The sequence below is a fragment of the Agaricus bisporus genome (genome assembly GCF_000300575.1).
Source record: "Agaricus bisporus var. bisporus H97 unplaced genomic scaffold AGABI2scaffold_3, whole genome shotgun sequence".
Taxonomy (NCBI): domain Eukaryota; kingdom Fungi; phylum Basidiomycota; class Agaricomycetes; order Agaricales; family Agaricaceae; genus Agaricus; species Agaricus bisporus.
Genome location: NW_006267366.1, coordinates 2028179 through 2045529, shown reverse-complemented (window position 1 = coordinate 2045529; position 17351 = coordinate 2028179). Strand labels below are relative to the sequence as shown.

The 17351-nt window shown below is 46.0% G+C and overlaps 7 protein-coding genes across 7 annotated transcripts; 4 read left to right on the top strand and 3 right to left on the bottom strand.

The window, feature by feature from the left end:
- Window positions 1–343: 343 nt before the first annotated feature.
- AGABI2DRAFT_116513 (hypothetical protein) lies at window positions 344–2524 on the bottom strand (the record flags this gene model as incomplete). The annotated part of the gene is made up of 11 exons (XM_006459487.1): window positions 344–376; window positions 429–504; window positions 561–618; window positions 674–710; window positions 774–1058; window positions 1124–1288; window positions 1338–1388; window positions 1431–1790; window positions 1839–1927; window positions 1990–2123; window positions 2175–2524. The coding sequence occupies 11 exons, from the start codon at window positions 2522–2524 to the stop codon at window positions 344–346; spliced, it is 1638 nt and encodes a 545-aa protein (XP_006459550.1).
- A 2290-nt stretch (window positions 2525–4814) lies between these two features.
- On the top strand, window positions 4815–6436 carry AGABI2DRAFT_239579 (fungal STE3-type pheromone receptor; the record flags this gene model as incomplete). Its single annotated transcript, XM_006459652.1, has 5 exons — window positions 4815–4911; window positions 4968–5090; window positions 5141–5320; window positions 5373–5952; window positions 6004–6436. 5 exons carry the CDS (start codon window positions 4815–4817, stop codon window positions 6434–6436), a joined length of 1413 nt encoding a protein of 470 aa, XP_006459715.1.
- A 613-nt stretch (window positions 6437–7049) lies between these two features.
- On the bottom strand, window positions 7050–7448 carry AGABI2DRAFT_116511 (hypothetical protein; the record flags this gene model as incomplete). The annotated part of the gene is made up of 1 exon (XM_006459486.1): window positions 7050–7448. The coding sequence occupies one exon, from the start codon at window positions 7446–7448 to the stop codon at window positions 7050–7052; it is 399 nt and encodes a 132-aa protein (XP_006459549.1).
- Window positions 7449–7637: 189 nt separating this feature from the next.
- AGABI2DRAFT_134964 (hypothetical protein) lies at window positions 7638–8075 on the top strand. Its single transcript, XM_006459485.1, has 2 exons — window positions 7638–7679; window positions 7745–8075. Exon 2 carries the CDS (start codon window positions 7869–7871, stop codon window positions 8028–8030), a length of 162 nt encoding a protein of 53 aa, XP_006459548.1. The 5' UTR covers window positions 7638–7679; window positions 7745–7868; the 3' UTR covers window positions 8031–8075.
- Window positions 8076–8928: 853 nt separating this feature from the next.
- AGABI2DRAFT_177454 (hypothetical protein) lies at window positions 8929–10206 on the top strand (the record flags this gene model as incomplete). The annotated part of the gene is made up of 2 exons (XM_006459484.1): window positions 8929–9756; window positions 9812–10206. Exons 1-2 carry the CDS (start codon window positions 8940–8942, stop codon window positions 10204–10206), a joined length of 1212 nt encoding a protein of 403 aa, XP_006459547.1. The 5' UTR covers window positions 8929–8939.
- A 3035-nt stretch (window positions 10207–13241) lies between these two features.
- On the top strand, window positions 13242–14261 carry AGABI2DRAFT_116509 (hypothetical protein; the record flags this gene model as incomplete). Its single annotated transcript, XM_006459483.1, has 8 exons — window positions 13242–13292; window positions 13334–13481; window positions 13536–13627; window positions 13679–13805; window positions 13857–13897; window positions 13952–13974; window positions 14034–14089; window positions 14158–14261. 8 exons carry the CDS (start codon window positions 13242–13244, stop codon window positions 14259–14261), a joined length of 642 nt encoding a protein of 213 aa, XP_006459546.1.
- Window positions 14262–15666: 1405 nt separating this feature from the next.
- AGABI2DRAFT_116508 (hypothetical protein) lies at window positions 15667–17160 on the bottom strand (the record flags this gene model as incomplete). Its single annotated transcript, XM_006459482.1, has 4 exons — window positions 15667–15839; window positions 15891–16817; window positions 16874–17034; window positions 17081–17160. 4 exons carry the CDS (start codon window positions 17158–17160, stop codon window positions 15667–15669), a joined length of 1341 nt encoding a protein of 446 aa, XP_006459545.1.
- Window positions 17161–17351: the final 191 nt, after the last annotated feature.

Sequence of the window (17351 nt, the reverse complement as noted above, 5' to 3'; positions counted from 1 at the left end):
TGCTACATTTAATTACCTAAACTTCGTTCTGCATGGTATACATATTATACATACACTGCAATGGCTGAGCCCGGTCAAGCTTTCAAAGAACCTCCGACACCCAGTCGCCTTTCAAGATTCCAAAAATATAAACAGCGTCCAGTACTAATGGATGTATTGCAGTGTATGAGAAGCGGGCCAAATTCCGCTCAGATTGAGCTACTAGAACAAAATAAAATGTAATGATACTTCGTTTTAGAAACAGGACGAAAGCCCTAAAATCGAGTCTTTGGGTAGTGCAGGTCGTCACTGTGTCGCGCCTCATCAGGTTTCGATGCGAGCTTTCGCAGTCCAATATGTTCAATTAGCTAAGGTATCCATCTCTATCTTCTCGCCTCTATCAAATAGGTTTAAATGCCTTGAACGAGATGGATCATATTTTCACATACCATGCGCATCATATGATTTACCCCAAGGCAAAGAGCGAATAGCCGTTTGCAATCCTGATTGTCTCTGAATGGGTACCTGGAGCATCGAGTTAAATCTGGGGCGCTATGCTGAAATTGCGAAAAACCACGTACGATGCTCCCAACCGATAAGCTGCACCGAAACCGGAGACCACAGCGATCTCGTGCATATCTAAGGAGGTGGTGATTCAGAACAATAAAGTCGCAAGCTAGAAATATAAACTCACTTATTACAGTCCAAGCACCGGCAAATTGTGTGTGATTCTGCGGAGCAAACATTGTCAGTACTTTTCGATATTCGACAAGGGGAACCTGGGAAATACTAACCTTCCCGTTGATAAGGCCCATCCATGGAACGGTTCCGGCATAATGTTGCCATCGGTGGCTTTGTTGCTTCCACCACTTTTCCAAAATCACTTCATCTGGATTGATCGCACCTTTAGTCCAGAACTTTCGACTTTCGGGGGAATGATCGAGAAAGATAGTTTGGAAAACATGTCGCTCGAGTGGAAGATGCTTGGGTATGGAATCGTCATTTACGACTGAGGTAGCGCCTTTTTCATTCTGATATCCGCTTGCTGAATCTGAACCACTGCGTGATGCCTCGTTAAACTATGCCAATTAGATGAGACTCGAGTTTAATTTTGGTGGAAATTACTTGCCTGCGGCTGGTACACTGTGAGATCAAAACTCATTTCAATCTGACTTTTATCCTCAGGTACGCTTCGAATGAAATAAAGTGGCTCAAAATGCTTCTCTGCAAATGAATAACGTTCTTGACGTTGTGGATTCTCGATACCCTTCTTCGAACGAAGCTCTGGATCATATCGAACACGATAGTACTGGATAGATTTTCAGTACGTAACATCATATCCAACAAAGTCATATCACCTTCTCCATATAAGGGAGATCACTGTGGGTAACGGTAATATCCCATAAATACTAAGGCCAGTCAGTAAACAAGCTCTTGTCGCAAAAACGAACAGAGGTGACCTTGACATTGCCTAATATTTTCTTTTCCAACCAGGTGGCGTCATTGCCGAGTATCTGCAGAGCAGCATCGGCGTCACAACAGAACACGATTTCGTCAAAGAACTCTTTCTTTTCTCTCCCAGGCTCAACGACAGATTGCGAGTTATCAGTGCCTTGAGTAGAACAACTCCAAACATAGACCCCTTTGCTGCTTCTCCTAGCTCGAGTAACTTCTCGACAAGTGATGATTTGAGTAGATCCTTTCCCCTGCTCTTCCACAATGGATTTCCAAGCCGAGTAAAGCTCTGATAAGTGAGGAAATGCGCACATGCGGGGTATGGATGCCAGAAAGGTGTCAGACGAATATTCAAACTATGTTCGGTTAAGCCTTTGACCGAACGTTTTAAAGAGATGTCTCACCAAACGCATATTGGGATCCATGAATACACGTTCGAGGATAGCAGATGAGATAAAAGGGGTCTGGTTGCCAGTGCCAAAGAAGAGCGCAACTAGAGGAAAAACGATGACGTCGCCAAATCTCTTTTCGTGTGTCAGTGAGAAGCAATATCACCTTGACAAATATGACAAGCCTTTGAAAATCTAAAGATCCTGAGCATGGCGCTGACAGAAATCATAGCAAAAACTAGCTCCAGTGCTTTGATGACTTTGAGGACCCATCCGAACTTCTTGATGTCAGCACTGAACCTGTATATATGCGTATAAACATGTATCCCGTTTCTTTCTGGCTGTGCTTACTCGTCTATAACCGGGCTGGGAAATACGTTGGTCCAAAAGTCCGTCTCAGGATCGCGTCCAAAGCTAACTTGCATACCGACATCGGAAGCCTTGAAACCCAACCGGTCAAAGAGCGCATATGTGTTGTAAAACACCGGGCTAGCACCCTGAACGCCATCGTTGATATATTCTGCTCCGTATTTTGCCTTATCTATGGGAACGGAAGTGGCCATACCTCCAGGATGAGCCGAGCGCTCGTAGAGGACGACATCGAATTTATCCGGGTGCTGGGAAAGGGCGTATGCGGCGGACATTCCGGTGGCTCCTCCGCCAACGATGAGGACGCGTTTCCTAGGTAGTTGCGCAGTCATAAAGACAAGGAAAAAGGGAAGGCACAAGGATAGTTATATCAATCCTAGCCAGCCTTTGGATATGTATTATGAGGTTTCAATGATCGAATTTGATCGTGATGTCATACGTCGCAAACCATTAACAAGACCAGTAGGACGATTAGCTTGTAAGAAATTCACAGGTCGAATAAGTAGATGCCGTTATGGTGGAGAGTGGAACGATGACTAGGAAAGGACTGTCGTACTGCTGCATTCCATGGAAAAGCCAGGAAATGAATGCGACCATCTGCGCCGTCTGGGGAGAAAAGACATAAATCGAACGTCTAATTATAAGGGCCCTAGCAACACCCTAACAACTCACAGTCATTAGATCAGCTTGTACCAGTTACGCGCTCAAAAGTCCGGGATTCATAGACACAAGATTGGAGGCATGTTACACGCTTGATACACCATTCGAGTCGAGATTCACTCAGGATTCACTCAGAGTCTGATGATGGCATCAGAGTTGGCGTCCTTTGATTGATCCGAGTTGATCCCCATTCATCTACTCGCTGAGTTTGTATTCATTCCAAATAGATTCCAAATCTTTTCCCTCCTCCTGCTTGCTCCTACCCCTTCTAACCCTCTCATTGCAATCGTTGGGAACACAAACTAATTGTACGTCATGCGGACTTGCTGAATGTCTACGATTCGTCTCTCATTCCCAAAACAATTTGTACTCCGCGAATAGTCGGATATACTTCACCGTCGAATAACGAAAAGCTCGCCGGTAGATATTTACCTGCGGAATGTGCTCGTTGCCTCCTGAATCCTGATGCTTCATTTATCTGTGTCCATTGTCCGTCCGCTGCTGTTCCGGGAGCAGAAAAACATCAGTCCCATGTGTTCCATCTTATGGCATGATGATGTGACTCAATCAACGCCGCCGCCATGGAACCCCATGGAACTATGTATGCATGTCGCGCCGAATGTTTCCCTGCAGGGAAAAAAGCAAAGAGAATCTGACGGTGCCCGCTCCGAAACGCTGGCACTTTTCCCAAACTTTTCCCTCCGTTAGCTTTACACGCCCACTCAAACGAGGTAAGATTTACTAGGGTATTTATCATGCTCGGAAATAGTGAATCTCCCATTACTTGGCTTTCTTATCATTGCCGAATTTTATCGGTTTCACCCAGCATTGCGATTTGGAATCTGTTTGGCCCAGGCCGCTGCATGATGGAAAATACTGTCTCCCACTTTTTAAGTTCATACTTCAAGCGTCCGATTGCAATCGTTTGTTGGCTAAATTATAGCTAGCTTGCCACCAATTGTAAGTGAAGTCTGTGCGCAGAGTCGGCGCAGGCTCTCAGCCTCACCTACCTCAGACGCGCTCCCTGACTTCACCATGCACTGCTTGCATCAGCATAACCGTGGCATAACCTCAGATGTGGTCAATTAACTTTGCGCCGGTGCTTTGTCGAAAAAGTGTATCACATCAATGCATGCGAATTCTTTCCGAGCCCTTCCTCGCAGGGGTGTCCTTTCGTGCGCGATTATTACACTATCAGCTGATTGCTTGCACATGTCACAATCGCGCCTTCGCACGAGGCGTACAGAATGAATTCAAGTGGGACTCCAGAGAAGCAAGGCCCCGCAACGAATGACAGAATCGGAACAAGGCATAACTGTCAACTCCAATGACACGAGGTCCCTTCGCCATTCCTTTTACTTCTTCAAAACTTGAAAAAAATTCAGTCCAATATTAAATATCAGTCTTGCAGCGCATCAAACAGACGAATGTCGCCGTTTAATTTTCACAAGAAGGAACAATACTATGCAGGGCTGTTTCATCAGAAAAACTCACCTAAGCGATACATAGACTCGTCCACCTGGACCGGCGCAGCCCGCCGGCATTCTGGGTTGAATTGAATCAGGGCTAGATGAGGACAAACGAATGCCCAAAAAAGGACAGGAAAGAAGGTTCTGTTCTGCTTTGTCAGTGCTTTGTCCAGCGCCTTTATCTCCTTTTCCAGAGAAGAGACAAGCTCTCATCCAAATCAGGACTGACATCTTCAACTGGGCCTAACATATTCTGGGAATGGAAAATGGCTTCGGAACGACCTGTCAATAGCTCGAATCACCACCATTCAGGGAAAGTAACACCCAAGCAGTAGTAGCGCATGATGCTTTTTAATGCTGGCCGTCATCTTTTTTGGCCCGGTCGGTTCCCCTTATCCCCCTCTGCTATCAACAGAGTCCTCTCCCCGCCCAGGTACTCCTCGTCCTCGCGCACTACGCACGCACCACCACCGACGCAAGCGAGCGGTCAAAAATGGGCTACCCTGCTAGCTATCCTAACTGGGTTTTTTCCCTTTTTGCTTTGATCGGCTTCATCATCGTCTCTATCCCTTTCCCGTGGCATTTGGAAGGTGAGCACTTGAGCTGTAGCATTTCTTTAACCCCAAGAGGCTCACTCTACTTTCAGCTTGGAATACTGGGACATGCCTCTACATGGCTTGGACTGCCATTGCGTGCTTGAATCAGTTCATCAACTCGGTGGTATGGAGTAAAGACGCCATCAACTATGCCCCCATCTGGTGCGATATCTGTAAGTTCACCACAAATTTCATATTGGAACAGGTTTGACAGGTCATGAAGCTTCTAGGATCATGGTCGGAACCGCAGTTGCAATCCCAGCTGCTTCACTTTGCATCAATCGTCGTCTTTATCGCATCGCTTCAGTGAGAAGAGTAATGATCACCAAGGCTGAGAAACGCCAACAGGTCATGGTTGACCTAGCTATCGGCCTCGGTCTTCCTATTCTCGAAATGGTTCTTCGTAAGTCATCATTGCAAAATATCACTGAGTGGGTCATCTGATAGGTCTGCAGAGATCTGTGCTTCAGGCCATCGCTTCAACATCTTCGAAGAAGTCGGCTGCTATCCTTATACCTATAATACTTGGGTTGCTCTCTTACTCGTATCGGCTCCACCCATTGTCATCGGTCTCGTTTCTGCTGTGTACGGTGTCCTCAGTATCCGGGCGCTATATCGCACACGTGCGCAGTCACGAGCAATTCTCTCAGTCTATTCCAATCTCAATACCGGCCGATACTTGCGTCTCATGGCCCTCAGTGGCCTTGAAATCATTTGCACGGTTCCGCTCGGCATCTACGCTACATATCTCAATCTGCAGAATGGTGCTTTGCACCCTTGGATCAGCTGGGCGGACACCCATTATGGATATTCCCGAGTGGATCAAATCCCTTCGATACTTTGGCGTGCGAATTCAATCGAGGAGAGCTCACTTGAATTAACTCGATGGATATGTGTTGTTTGTGCGGTACTCTTCTTTGCTTTCTTCGGCTTTGCCGATGAGGCCAGGTCAAGATACCGTTCTGCTGCCTCCACGATTGGCAAACATCTTGGTATCTCAACTATCACCTCTTCCAGTACTGTCTACGATTCACAGTACGTTCTCCCTGCTTTCTTCTTTTCCGTTATACTTAATCTCCTTGCTAGAATGCCGAAGGATGGTACTGGATCCATCCCAGGATCAAGCGAGAAACGCGGCCGCAAAAACTCTTCTGATTTCTCGTTATCGAATCAAGATCAAAGCATCGATCATCTTCCCCAAGAGAGCGCTCCTGCTACAAATGAAAAGAAAGGCCACAACCTCGCTTATGTATTTGGCAAGAAAAAGTTCAACGATGAGGTCTTCAAGCCTACATTCTGCTACGACGATCTCGTTCTTCCTGATATCGGTGGCACCTTGGTGAATAACGAGTCGTGTGAGATTTCGCCTGTGCCCACTTCAGGATCGTCTTCAGCATCGAGTATAACGGTCCCTCATCATCCTGAAGCTCCCTCCGGTGCGAGTGATACGGATTTGCCCACATTGGACCCCCCATTCATTTCCATAGAACCTCGCCGGAATTCTCATGATATGGTTTAAACGGAACCCACTTCGATCCCTATAACCGCTTACTATTCTTATGCCACTCATTATCCTGGCCCAATTTACCCATTCATCTTAATCGTACACATAACCTTCGACTCTTACAACGTCATGCCTTTCGTTCTAAACTGTAGCTCTAGTAAATTTTTGCCGTGTCAGACAAGTACCGACTTTGTGGTCGTCATGTTTGAAATGTAAATTAGCGGGTCTTATTGTACCCTACAAATCGATTTGTTAAATGACTGAGAAATCTTCAGCGCTATGGCAGATAATTCAGACTGGGCAATTAAGACTAAGCCATGGGATTGGCTGCAGTATCGTTAACGTCAATCAAGCCCTATCACTTCCTTGCTCTAGATAATCTATCCACTAAGCGTCATAATGCACATATTCTTTCGAGTAGCATGATCTAAATACGGGGAAGGTCCCTGTAGTCTGGGCTATGCGAACTCGTTCACTCAAACTGATGCATGAAACATGGCATAAATATCACCGAAATTGAAAGGACAGCCTGTTTACTAACTATCGTAACCTATAACTTCTGTCTTTAGCCAGGATCTCGTCAAAGATAGCTCTCACATAACATACCACTGTGAAGTGAATACATTATCTATTTCCTCTCCTCCTCCTCCTCAAACTTGCGGGCAGTACCACTGGCTCCACCAACTTGTTCAACTAATCCTATCCCTTCAGGATTACCTTTCCCCTTCTTCGTTGGTTTCTTCTTCTGGTCTCCAGCTTTTCCAGTCTCATTCGCTGCATCTATAGCCTCATTCTTTTCATCATTTCTCGCTTCCTTTCCTTTCCTGACAGCCTGTGACTGGACGTCTTGCGAATGTAAATTTCCCGGACTTGCCGCATGACCTTGAGACAGCTCGTTAGCTGCCCGCTTTATCCCTGGTGTCGCATATAATGTCCGTATAGGGCAGGAGCGCAGGTTGCCGTTACGATTTGCATGAATGATAGGGTTACGAAGGTATAGAATGCGTGGCAAAGTGAGAAAATACATGGTTTAACCAGTGAAGTGGTGAAACTGAAGTTGGATGAAATGAACGTGCAAAAGTTATTATATGACGTCATACTATTTCTAGCGATAAGTACCACCCCGCATGACCACACGCCACAATCTTATGGAAGAATTCGAATTGTCTTCGGATGTCCTTCTCGAACATCTTGGCTTCGTCGGGCTACACGTGCCAAGCTACCCGGGCGTCTCGATGCATCGGCTTCAAAAACAATACTAAAAACCGCGGCATAGTACGTGAGCGGTGAACCTGACTGAGGCAAAAGAGGGCGAGGCCTTACCCCAGGAGGACTTGGAAGACGTACGAAGGGCATGGCACTTGCCTTCGGGAGCGCACACAGGTCAAGCCTCTGAGCCCGTGTCTTAGTACTTGCAACGAATAGGGTGTCAACTGAATCGTTTTCAATGTCACGATCGAAAGAGATGCTTGTCGACGGAGTTGGTGGTGGAGATATGGCTGGTGACCCTTTATGGGGGCGACTAGCACTAGTACCACCAGAAAGGACGCGGCAAAAATGCTGGAATTTTTGCACGATGGCCGGCATCTTGTATTCGGGAATGGAATGAATGTGATAGTGGCTGAGAGGTTGCTTCAAACTGCGGGGCCAAAGTAAAAAAGGTGCCAGCGTCTCAACCTATCCTGTGGGCTTCTAGTCTTATACTTACTTGATGGTAGATGAAATGACTAAGAGGAGCAGACATTATGCCTTGGGAGCGAGCTTTCAGCTTCTAGTTTATTATGGGGATGTTCTAGCATGCTTCTCTTGCGCTTCTGTTGTATCTCGATCATCAAGCGAAACCGAAGTATATCATTTGACCCTCATCTGGTGTCGGGCCATTGCTCATTCAATAAGACGAGGACCAGGTCGGGCCGCCGAAGTCATGCCATGCTACTACCTTCCGCCCATAGTGAGTTTTTATAGAGATGTTGAACCGAGATCTTGATTTGATTATTCTAGAAAAGGATTTATGGATCCCAACCATCGGACGTAGCTAAGGACCAGAACATTACAGGTAGATTGTTGATAAATCAGGAATGTAGTATGCAGATATCAAAGCTAACCAGCGAAGGAATTTGGGACCTGATCGGACTTCGAACTTTGACTGATCGTCGATCAAAATCCAAATGGAGCCACGTCAACGGAACCAATCATCGACGCAAGAATTTGAATTTGAAGCGGGATTTCGTGGGATAAACTACTGTACGAAACACCAACTCCTTTAAAAACCGTAATGTTGACGCAGCTTAGAGCGACTTTGGTGCAACGGTTGGCTCAAAAGATGCACGTTCGATGGTGAGGAGATTTCTACTCTGACGTGTCAATACTGTGGAGATATTCTCGTTATACTTAGAGGTATGTCGTCACGCCCCAACTTGACAGTTGATTCAGCTGGTAACACTATTATAATTTGGTTCTCAAGCGATTCATTCAATATGGCCCCTTCCCCTTCATCCTCAGTCTCCCACCAAACAACATGATAGAGGCGCCCCACACCACCAGCAGGACGTCTGTGCTTCCTGTTGAAATACTGGAAGCAATCATGGACCAACTACATACCGACCTCCGGATGCTCGGTATCTGTGGTTTGGTCTGCTTGGAGTGGTTAATTCGCAGCCGCTACCACATCTTTTCCGCGGTCCAGCTATCTCCCTGGCGAGCTCGTCATTTCTTTGAGCTCTGCCGCACGAAACACTGCACTTTTGTGAATTGTGTCAATTGTATCGAAGTCGATGGCGCGCTGGCGACTGAAGAAATCTGCCAAAGCGATGACCTCGAGCTCCCGTTTCACAACATTTTGTCGATGTCCTCCTCATTCTTAGCCCATATTGAATCGTTGCGTATCCGAAACGTGAATTGGACGTTACTTCCACCCTCTGATCAAGACCAACTTCGCCAACGCCTTGCCTCATTCAGTCGGCTTCGCACCCTTGAATTTGACAATGTCACGTTCCAAGATCTTCGCGAGGTTGTACGAATTACATCCTGTTTACCCCCTCTCAGTCATATCGCCGTCAACGTCGAGTTCTCGAAATACGTGGAACACGCAATCTCATCAGCCACCGCTCTCACTTTACCGAGCAATCTGAAGGTGTTGCGGCTTGGCTCTGATGAAGCCATTCCGGTATTGCTCAACACGACGTTCAAGGACTCGAGGATAAATCGGCTTATTCTTGACGGTGTCAAGCTGTGGCATATAGAGTATATTGGTTCTGGTCTGCAAAGTCTTCGAACAGTGCTTCGACACCTTCAGATCAACTTTTCAAGAGGCAAAGGTCATTCTGTAGGCATCAGTTAGTTCCATTTTCTAGTCGCATAGTCCACGAATCTGATTCAAAATGTAACCAGATGATCTTGCTCGGCTGGATTTTACCCACCACACAAATCTCCGATCACTTCACTTCGGTGGAATCGTTTTGAACCATCAGACCATATCTGGTCTTGAGCGTGGGTTGTCATGCCTCAAGATTCAACCCATGCGATGCCAGATGAAAGAAGTCAACCTTGGCTTGGCCGTCGAGTCCGAATCTTTGATCCGACAAATCGGTTGGTGTTCATTGAAGCGGGCTCTCGTCGCCAAGATCCAATGTCGCTTGAACCTGGACATCTCCATCTATCTTTCATCTGCAGGGTCAGAACTTGTGACTGATGAGGTGGTAGAAAACCTCATTCAAACCGAGTTGAAGGGTTTACGAAACAATGGAGGGATAGGCATCCGTGTCAATGACAGAACGATTGATTGACGACCTGGTCAGATAATTTTTATTCAGTCTACTCGAGTGGAGCAATTCATGTATTCTCCTTTATGTATTGATCTTGCTTCTTGGTTTTCATTTAAACGCCTCGCGAAGTGACGATCCTCATATTTCATGTATAGCATAGAATAAGTGCTTCAGGTTGAATTATTTGTTAACAGTATGGCCGCCTCTCCGCATTTCTGATATCATTGGAGGTTGAAAAATTATTTTTGAATATTAGAGGAGATCAAGAGCTGCTGAGGAGCAGCTTTCTACAACTCAACAACATCAGTAGGAGCTCAACCACAGCTTTGTTTGAACCGTAACATAGACATATACATCGAAATGCTCTGAATGTTGTGCGGGTCCGGAATAGATAAGCTGTGCAGGATCAGGCCTGCAAGAAGAACATTTACTCGAAGTAGTGAAGTACTTGAAAAAAAGTGCAATTGCCAACTTGTCGCTAGCAGTTGCTAGTAATATTTTCACGCTTCAAGCTTCAAGACTCTTAGACCATTACTTTAACTGCTCGTTGTTTCTTTTACTCTACTACTCTTGCATACCAACTAACAGGAAAGCGTCTATTCCTGGATGGTATCGAAAGTGGAAGAACGCGCGAGGAATGAGCGCGGTCTGAGTTTTCGGAGTGATGTCCGTGTGTGTGAGCGACATCTATATATAACTGTCACGTCACGATTTATAACTTATTCTACTACTACTTACTAAGATAGACTAAACTCAAAACTCACCACGTCACATGACCAAATCGTGACAGATGCGTGATTTTTCAACTAAATCTGCTTCTCCTCAGTGAATATTCTAGTTATCCGCAAATGCCTTCTACAATCGATTCTTTATCTTTATTCACATGTTTTGTAGAAGCCGATTTTCAAACAGATGACATTGACATGAGAAGTAGCCTTATCTAAAGTATGGGATTGTATTATCTTACTATGTCACATGACAACATCGAGCAAAGGCAGCTCGAGAACTACTCAGGTGAACGCGTAGAAAAAGGTGAAAGCCACGTCCAATCAAGTGAGCAAGATGAAGGACTTCAAATTTACCTAATGTAAGACAAAACGGGCCTGAGATGCAGAGAAAAACAAGGAAACTCCTCAGTAGTCGGAATCAGTGAGTTAGGTCAGATTAATGAAGTCAAATTAGTTTTATAACCAGTTCGTATGCAACTACAGATCCTTTCTACCCCAAACAAAAACAAAAACTCAGGCCGAAAGCGACCCAGGCTCATGGAAACTAGCCTTTGTACCCAAGTTGACGAGCAGGCTCAGGTTAACTGAATATAAGTCACATTTGGGTCACAGTCAGGTGACGTGGTGAGTTTTGAGTTTAGTCTACCTTACCTCTACTGGTGCGGTCGTACGCAGTGCCGCACCACTATTTTTTATTTTATTCAGGATATCTTCCTGAGGGCTTATACCTACGCCCATTATCATTTCAAGGGCTTAGAACTACGCCCATCAAGATCTTCGAGGGCTTAGGACTACGCCCACTTCCCCTTCCATTGGGCTCTTATGGGCAACCTATGCCCGTCCTGTCTCTACTACGAGGGCAATACGCGTTTGCCCATGACATGTAAGTACCTACACTCCTGGGCCCCTCCTTTTTTGGGGTAAGCTCTCCCCGGAACGCGTCGGCTGTGTCGGTGCCCTCCGTTTGGGGGTGACCCGACTGCGTTCCAGCTTCGATCTCACCACTTGGGGATCTCAGGCCCTACAGCCCTAGATCCTCAATCCCCAACCTTTAATGTTGGTTGGCCAGCGACTATCCGGCTCACGACGAAAAGTAGTTTTACGGTGATGATATACAGAATTAGTTATGATACTTTTCCTTGTTTCAACTACAAAAAGAACAAAAGTTGAAATGTAACGGTATGATGTTTTGCTGATGAACGCAAAGCACCCGATGCGCATCATATGAAGGTTTAAATACGGATCCAAATCTCCAACATCAACGAACTCAGCTTTCCCAGAAGGAGTGTTCTTCATGATCATCAGATGCTGATTGATTCCAATACTAAGATTCTGAGATAACATAACCGTAAGGGAAGCAGTGTCAGCCGAGGAAGGGGTAGCTTTAACGGCCTTCTCACTGAGTTGCCTCACTCGGAGATGTGGTTCCAAGCCCAGTATGTGAGCCTCAATGTCGGGTGCCTCTTCATCCGTACACCTACATCCGTTCATGAGTCGATCCGGGCTCACGTATGTCATGAGAATAGCGAATCCCTAATGCATTTACCCATAATATGTTTTAATATGTCCACATAGAAGGAGACCCTTTGATGATTGATTGATTGATTGTACCTCCAAGACGTATTTATTCAAGTCCATCACAACTATGATCTTACTTGAGTCCCTGTCACCTCACTCATCTGTGATATCTTCTTCAGAACAACGGTCATGAGAGCAAGATGTTTCATCGAGCTTTCATCACATATAAGATAGCAACGTTTCAGCCACACTTGAATTTGCCTTCGTCCATCCTACCTTTCTCTCATATGCCCTCATATTCGCAACCGCCAAATCAGATATGATGATCGACGGTATCGAGACAAAGGAAAGCACAATATTTGGAGCGAGGTACCTTAGCGGTGCGTCGCTGTATTTCTCCTCGGCTGGGTCTACCTACTGAGACCGGAAACAGCCGTTGCATTGACTTGCCTTATTTACGATCATGCAACACATTTCGATGAAGAGGTGGCTGACGTATGGCTCAAACTACAAAAACACAGATGGATTAATCTGGCTTTTCTCTGTGGACGGTACACTGCCGAAGTCTTCGTAATATACACTGCTGCAGGTCAGTTGAGCTGCTGTAACCTCTGGCGTCTGGAGTATTATGGCTCATGCAAATCACCTCCAAGCTATGGGAGGCTTTAACTACCACCTCCGTCCTATAGTAAGTATTATATTACTTGAACTCTGTCTCTCTTCCTCATATATGAGCCTGATAGGAGTGAGTGCGCCAAGTGTCATTTGAATTTTACCTCAACCCGGTCGCAATTATCAGTTGCCAGACCTATGTCATTGCGAGTGGATTTCTATTTACCTCTACTGTACTTGGAACGGAAGGTCAGACACAGTTATCATATGTGAGAACCTGGCTCAAACAGGATTGTGTGGTTCCAGGAGTTGTCATATACCGTCTCAGCTCGCTCTGGGACCACAGCCGTCGTGTCACTTGTATCATCGTCCTCATGTTCATGTTCGTGCTCTCCACGATGATTTATTCTATGAAACGATTGGTCGACGACTTTCCTGGTATGTTCTATTTTCGTGTTACTATCATTCCTCAAACGTGACATTGCCTCAAAGATCGTATCTTTGTAATTCCGGGCTTTCCTGAGTGTCTGTATATGTTTCCTGATGCTCGAAGTTCATACCTGGTACTTGAAAGTGCTGTCCTTGTGAGTTTCAATCGTTATATTCAAGATTCTCCTGACCTATACGATATGCAGGTGGTTTGGGATATTTTTAATCTTGTAATATTTGCTACAAGTAGCTTTGCCAACCCGTATATGTGTACGGCGGATGTATACAAGAGGTTTAAAAGGGACGGCGGGCGTTATTTTCTTTGCCTTTTTGGTGAGGGATCAATCTACTTCCGACATATGACAGATATTCACATTCGAGCAGCTATTAGATTTACTCTCCTCTTTATGTCCACCTTCGGGATGGTAAGTAAGCTTCCATCTTTCGCTTCTCCCACTCTAAATCTATGAATGAAACAGGATTCACGACTTTCTATTGTCCCGTGCGTCATCATTACCTTATCTAAGAGATTTTCTCTCCCGCTTATCCTTACTATCATAGTGTCGCCTCTGCTCTGAGCGTGATTATCAACGCTCGGATCTTCCAACGAATCAGTCGTGGGTTTGAAAACGATGATTCGAGTCTAATTCCTCTCGTGGCCACGCCTGCCCTGCAATTCCACTAGTTGGCCTGACTCCGCTACACGATGTTCCCAAAAATGGCGCTTCACCATTTTACGGTGCTCAGGAATATGCCGTGATTTCGTATCACGATGCTTTCGCTCCCTGAGCAGAGCCTCGTACTGCATACAATATCTTCTAGAACATCAGAATTAATCAAAGAATATAAACTTCTTTTTCTATCACAGCCATGGTCACTGTCTTTTCGACCCGTTCGCTAAATCATTCTAAGAAGAAATTCCAAGGCACACGGACACGGACATCTACATGAGGTTCCCGAGTCAAGTTCTATAAACAACCCGCAGTTCGACACCTTGTGTATGATTTTTTGATTTTGACGTTTTGATTTTTTTCCTGGCAGCACAAGCATTCAATAGTTTAAACGAGGCGACCGGAGTAACCATTCCGAAATCTCCGCTGATTATTGTACGCACCCCTACACGTTTTCTGCCATCGTATACCATGCGCCGGTATGACGACGGACCCTTGTACTCGGACGGTGTTACTTCTCGCATAAAGACCTCTTTGATTGTCATATATGACTCGAAGAAAGAGGTCGGCGACCCTGGGCACCCGGTGGGAGATGATATGATCATGAGTGGCTCACTCCCATGGCCTCCCATGGCCAGCATTAGCCTTGGCATCTGTTCACACGAGGTGTGCTTCATTATCTTTTATTATCCTCAGATTATCCTATATATGGTTATATCAGATCATTCGCTTGACATTTTACAACCCCTATCAACCTCTCTTAATTGAGCAACCATTCAGTAATATCCGAGAGTCCGAAATTCCGTCAGGCTCTGATCATGAATATCAGATGCTAGTGGGGATAAACAGACCAATGTGACGAGCTGACGCGTCAATGGCAGTTTGCCTCGCTAACTTTATGGCTGTACTATAGCTTGATCAATTCAGAGAACCGAGTAGTAATTATTCGGAATCGACCCGCGACACAGCTATCGCTGCTTAGTCGGTAAAATACTGAACCTAGCAGTGGTAATGACAGTCGTACAGCCAGCTCCAACAATGAACCCAATGTAAATCATGCGGCGCTGTTATTAACCAAGATAGGCCGGTATAGATTACTAACATTGCCGCGTTAGCCTCATGTTGCAACTGCAACATGTGTTCTTGTGTTCCTTGCTGGTTCGCGTCTGAAATAGGTGTCACGGAAAATGTCACGCTGGACCCACAACGACATGTATAGACGTTCTGTTGAGAATGCAAGATGATGTGAGCTCATTCGAGCACCTTCCACTCCCTGCTACATGAATACATTTCGAGATCAGATAGTTTATATATACATTAAACATCGACACGGTGATCAGCCCGGGTAGGCACAGCCAAACCCGGACCAAACTAAACTAGAAATTGCGACAAAATGGTGAGGGTATGCTACAGTGAAAGGTAGTAGAAGAAAGGAGAAAACATTAATGTGAACGGGACTTGATGGCCATAATGAACTTCCCGATAATAGCTCAAGTGGTAACTTCGTCGCTGTGGCATGCCCATCACTTTGCTTGGTGATTTGAACTCTTGGAATTGTGCTTTTGTGACAGCTTCCGTCTTTTGCCTGCGGAACAAAACTCCTTCTTGTGGCGGGCAAGTGAACTTGAATGAGAAAAACTGTTGTTGCAAGATCCACAGAGCCAATCGTGGACGCCGTAATGTGACGAAATGTGGGCTGACACCATCCTCAGTCGGGCGGTACTAATAAAGGGGGAGAGAAACTTACACTTGAAGTTATGTAGCGCAGTCAGATTAGCTCCACAGCCCGGTATGAGGCATTGTATCTCTGCACGCGGTGCCCGACTCCTTCGCCCTTCACCACACTGCCTTGTTTTCTTGGTCGAAACCGCCTCCTTTTCCAGTGGAGGAAGACCACGCGTCGCAAAATCCCAGTCTCCAAAAGTTATGGTTGCTTGGAGTATGGATACAACTTTCCGCATATCTGTTTCTCTCATTATCTCAGCCATGGGAAATTCGGGGTTTGCGGGTAGGTCGCCTGAGTAGGGTAGGATGCGAGGAGAAGTAGAATTTGGTGGTGAAGAAACTTGACTGCGTATCCTGAAATGACGCATTTGGCTGGTTTTTGATAGTGAGGGAGATGAGGATGAGCGAGACGATGACTGCCTGTGAGAAAGTGAGAGCGGAAGATCGATGTTTGGAGGAAGCGGGCTGGGGCATTCGTTTTTAGCCGAAGGCGAAAGCGGATGAGGGGCACCAAGGAAAGTAGGGCTAGAGCATTTGCTTTTCCCTGAAGGCGTGAGAGGGGGATGGATGCGCGGAGAAGTTGGGCTTGAGATTTCGCTCTTATCTGAAAAGGATTGGAGCGAGGATGCGGGACTGGGTAATGACGAGGCAAAGGGCGACAACGGGGAGGGAGGGTTTGGAGCTTGAAGGTAGTAACTGGATGTTTTATGAGCATTGAACAAGGCACTTCTCAAGTCCGCCAGAGGTATTTCCAGGGATGACTCGCGGCTGAGCACATCCAGAACTTGGATATGGCAGTCACCCTCATCATCAAAAAGAGGCTCGATCCTGTAGGGATCAGTGGAATAGATGGAAGGGACTTCGCAGTGAGGGTAGGAATGTTCTACGGGAGAAACGGCGTTGTCAATGCCAGCGAGCCAAAAATGTTCTGGTTCGGGGCATAGTAATGCTATTGGTGCACATTAGCGGGGTCGCACAAGCAAAATATCAGCATTTATGACTCACATGATTGAGGTAAATCAGAGGAATTGTATGAAGGGGGTGCAACCACAACATCTGTGTCGGATGCGGGAGTTGGACAGTACGTATTACGGCCAAAGATTTGATCGTCTAAGTCTTTGAAGGCAGGCGTCGGTTGCGTCTCCTGGGAGTCATTGAGGACCAATCTATGGACGCTGAGCTCGAACAATGTCCCAGCAGTGGGTGACTTACGGTTGGCCATAAGCGGGGTTGATAGAAGGGAAAAGGCTGAAGGGATCGCAGCGCCATGGGGGGGAAGACAAGAACGGCATGACTGTGGGCACGAAAATGGGGTATCTTTGGGAAAAAACATGGCGTCCTTTAAGTGTTGGCGGAGCAGACGACTGTCCCCCAAATTGAGGTCGCAATACAAGCTTACACGATTAAGTTACATACTCAGTTACCGCTTTTGGTAAGTTCACGCACTCCACTCCGCCATCAATGTCAGGCGTATATGTCACTG

Coding starts and splice junctions, on each gene's coding strand:
- AGABI2DRAFT_134964 (XM_006459485.1), top strand. CDS start 7,869: ATGTCACGATCGAAAGAGATGCTTGTCGACGGAGTTGGTGGTGGAGAT.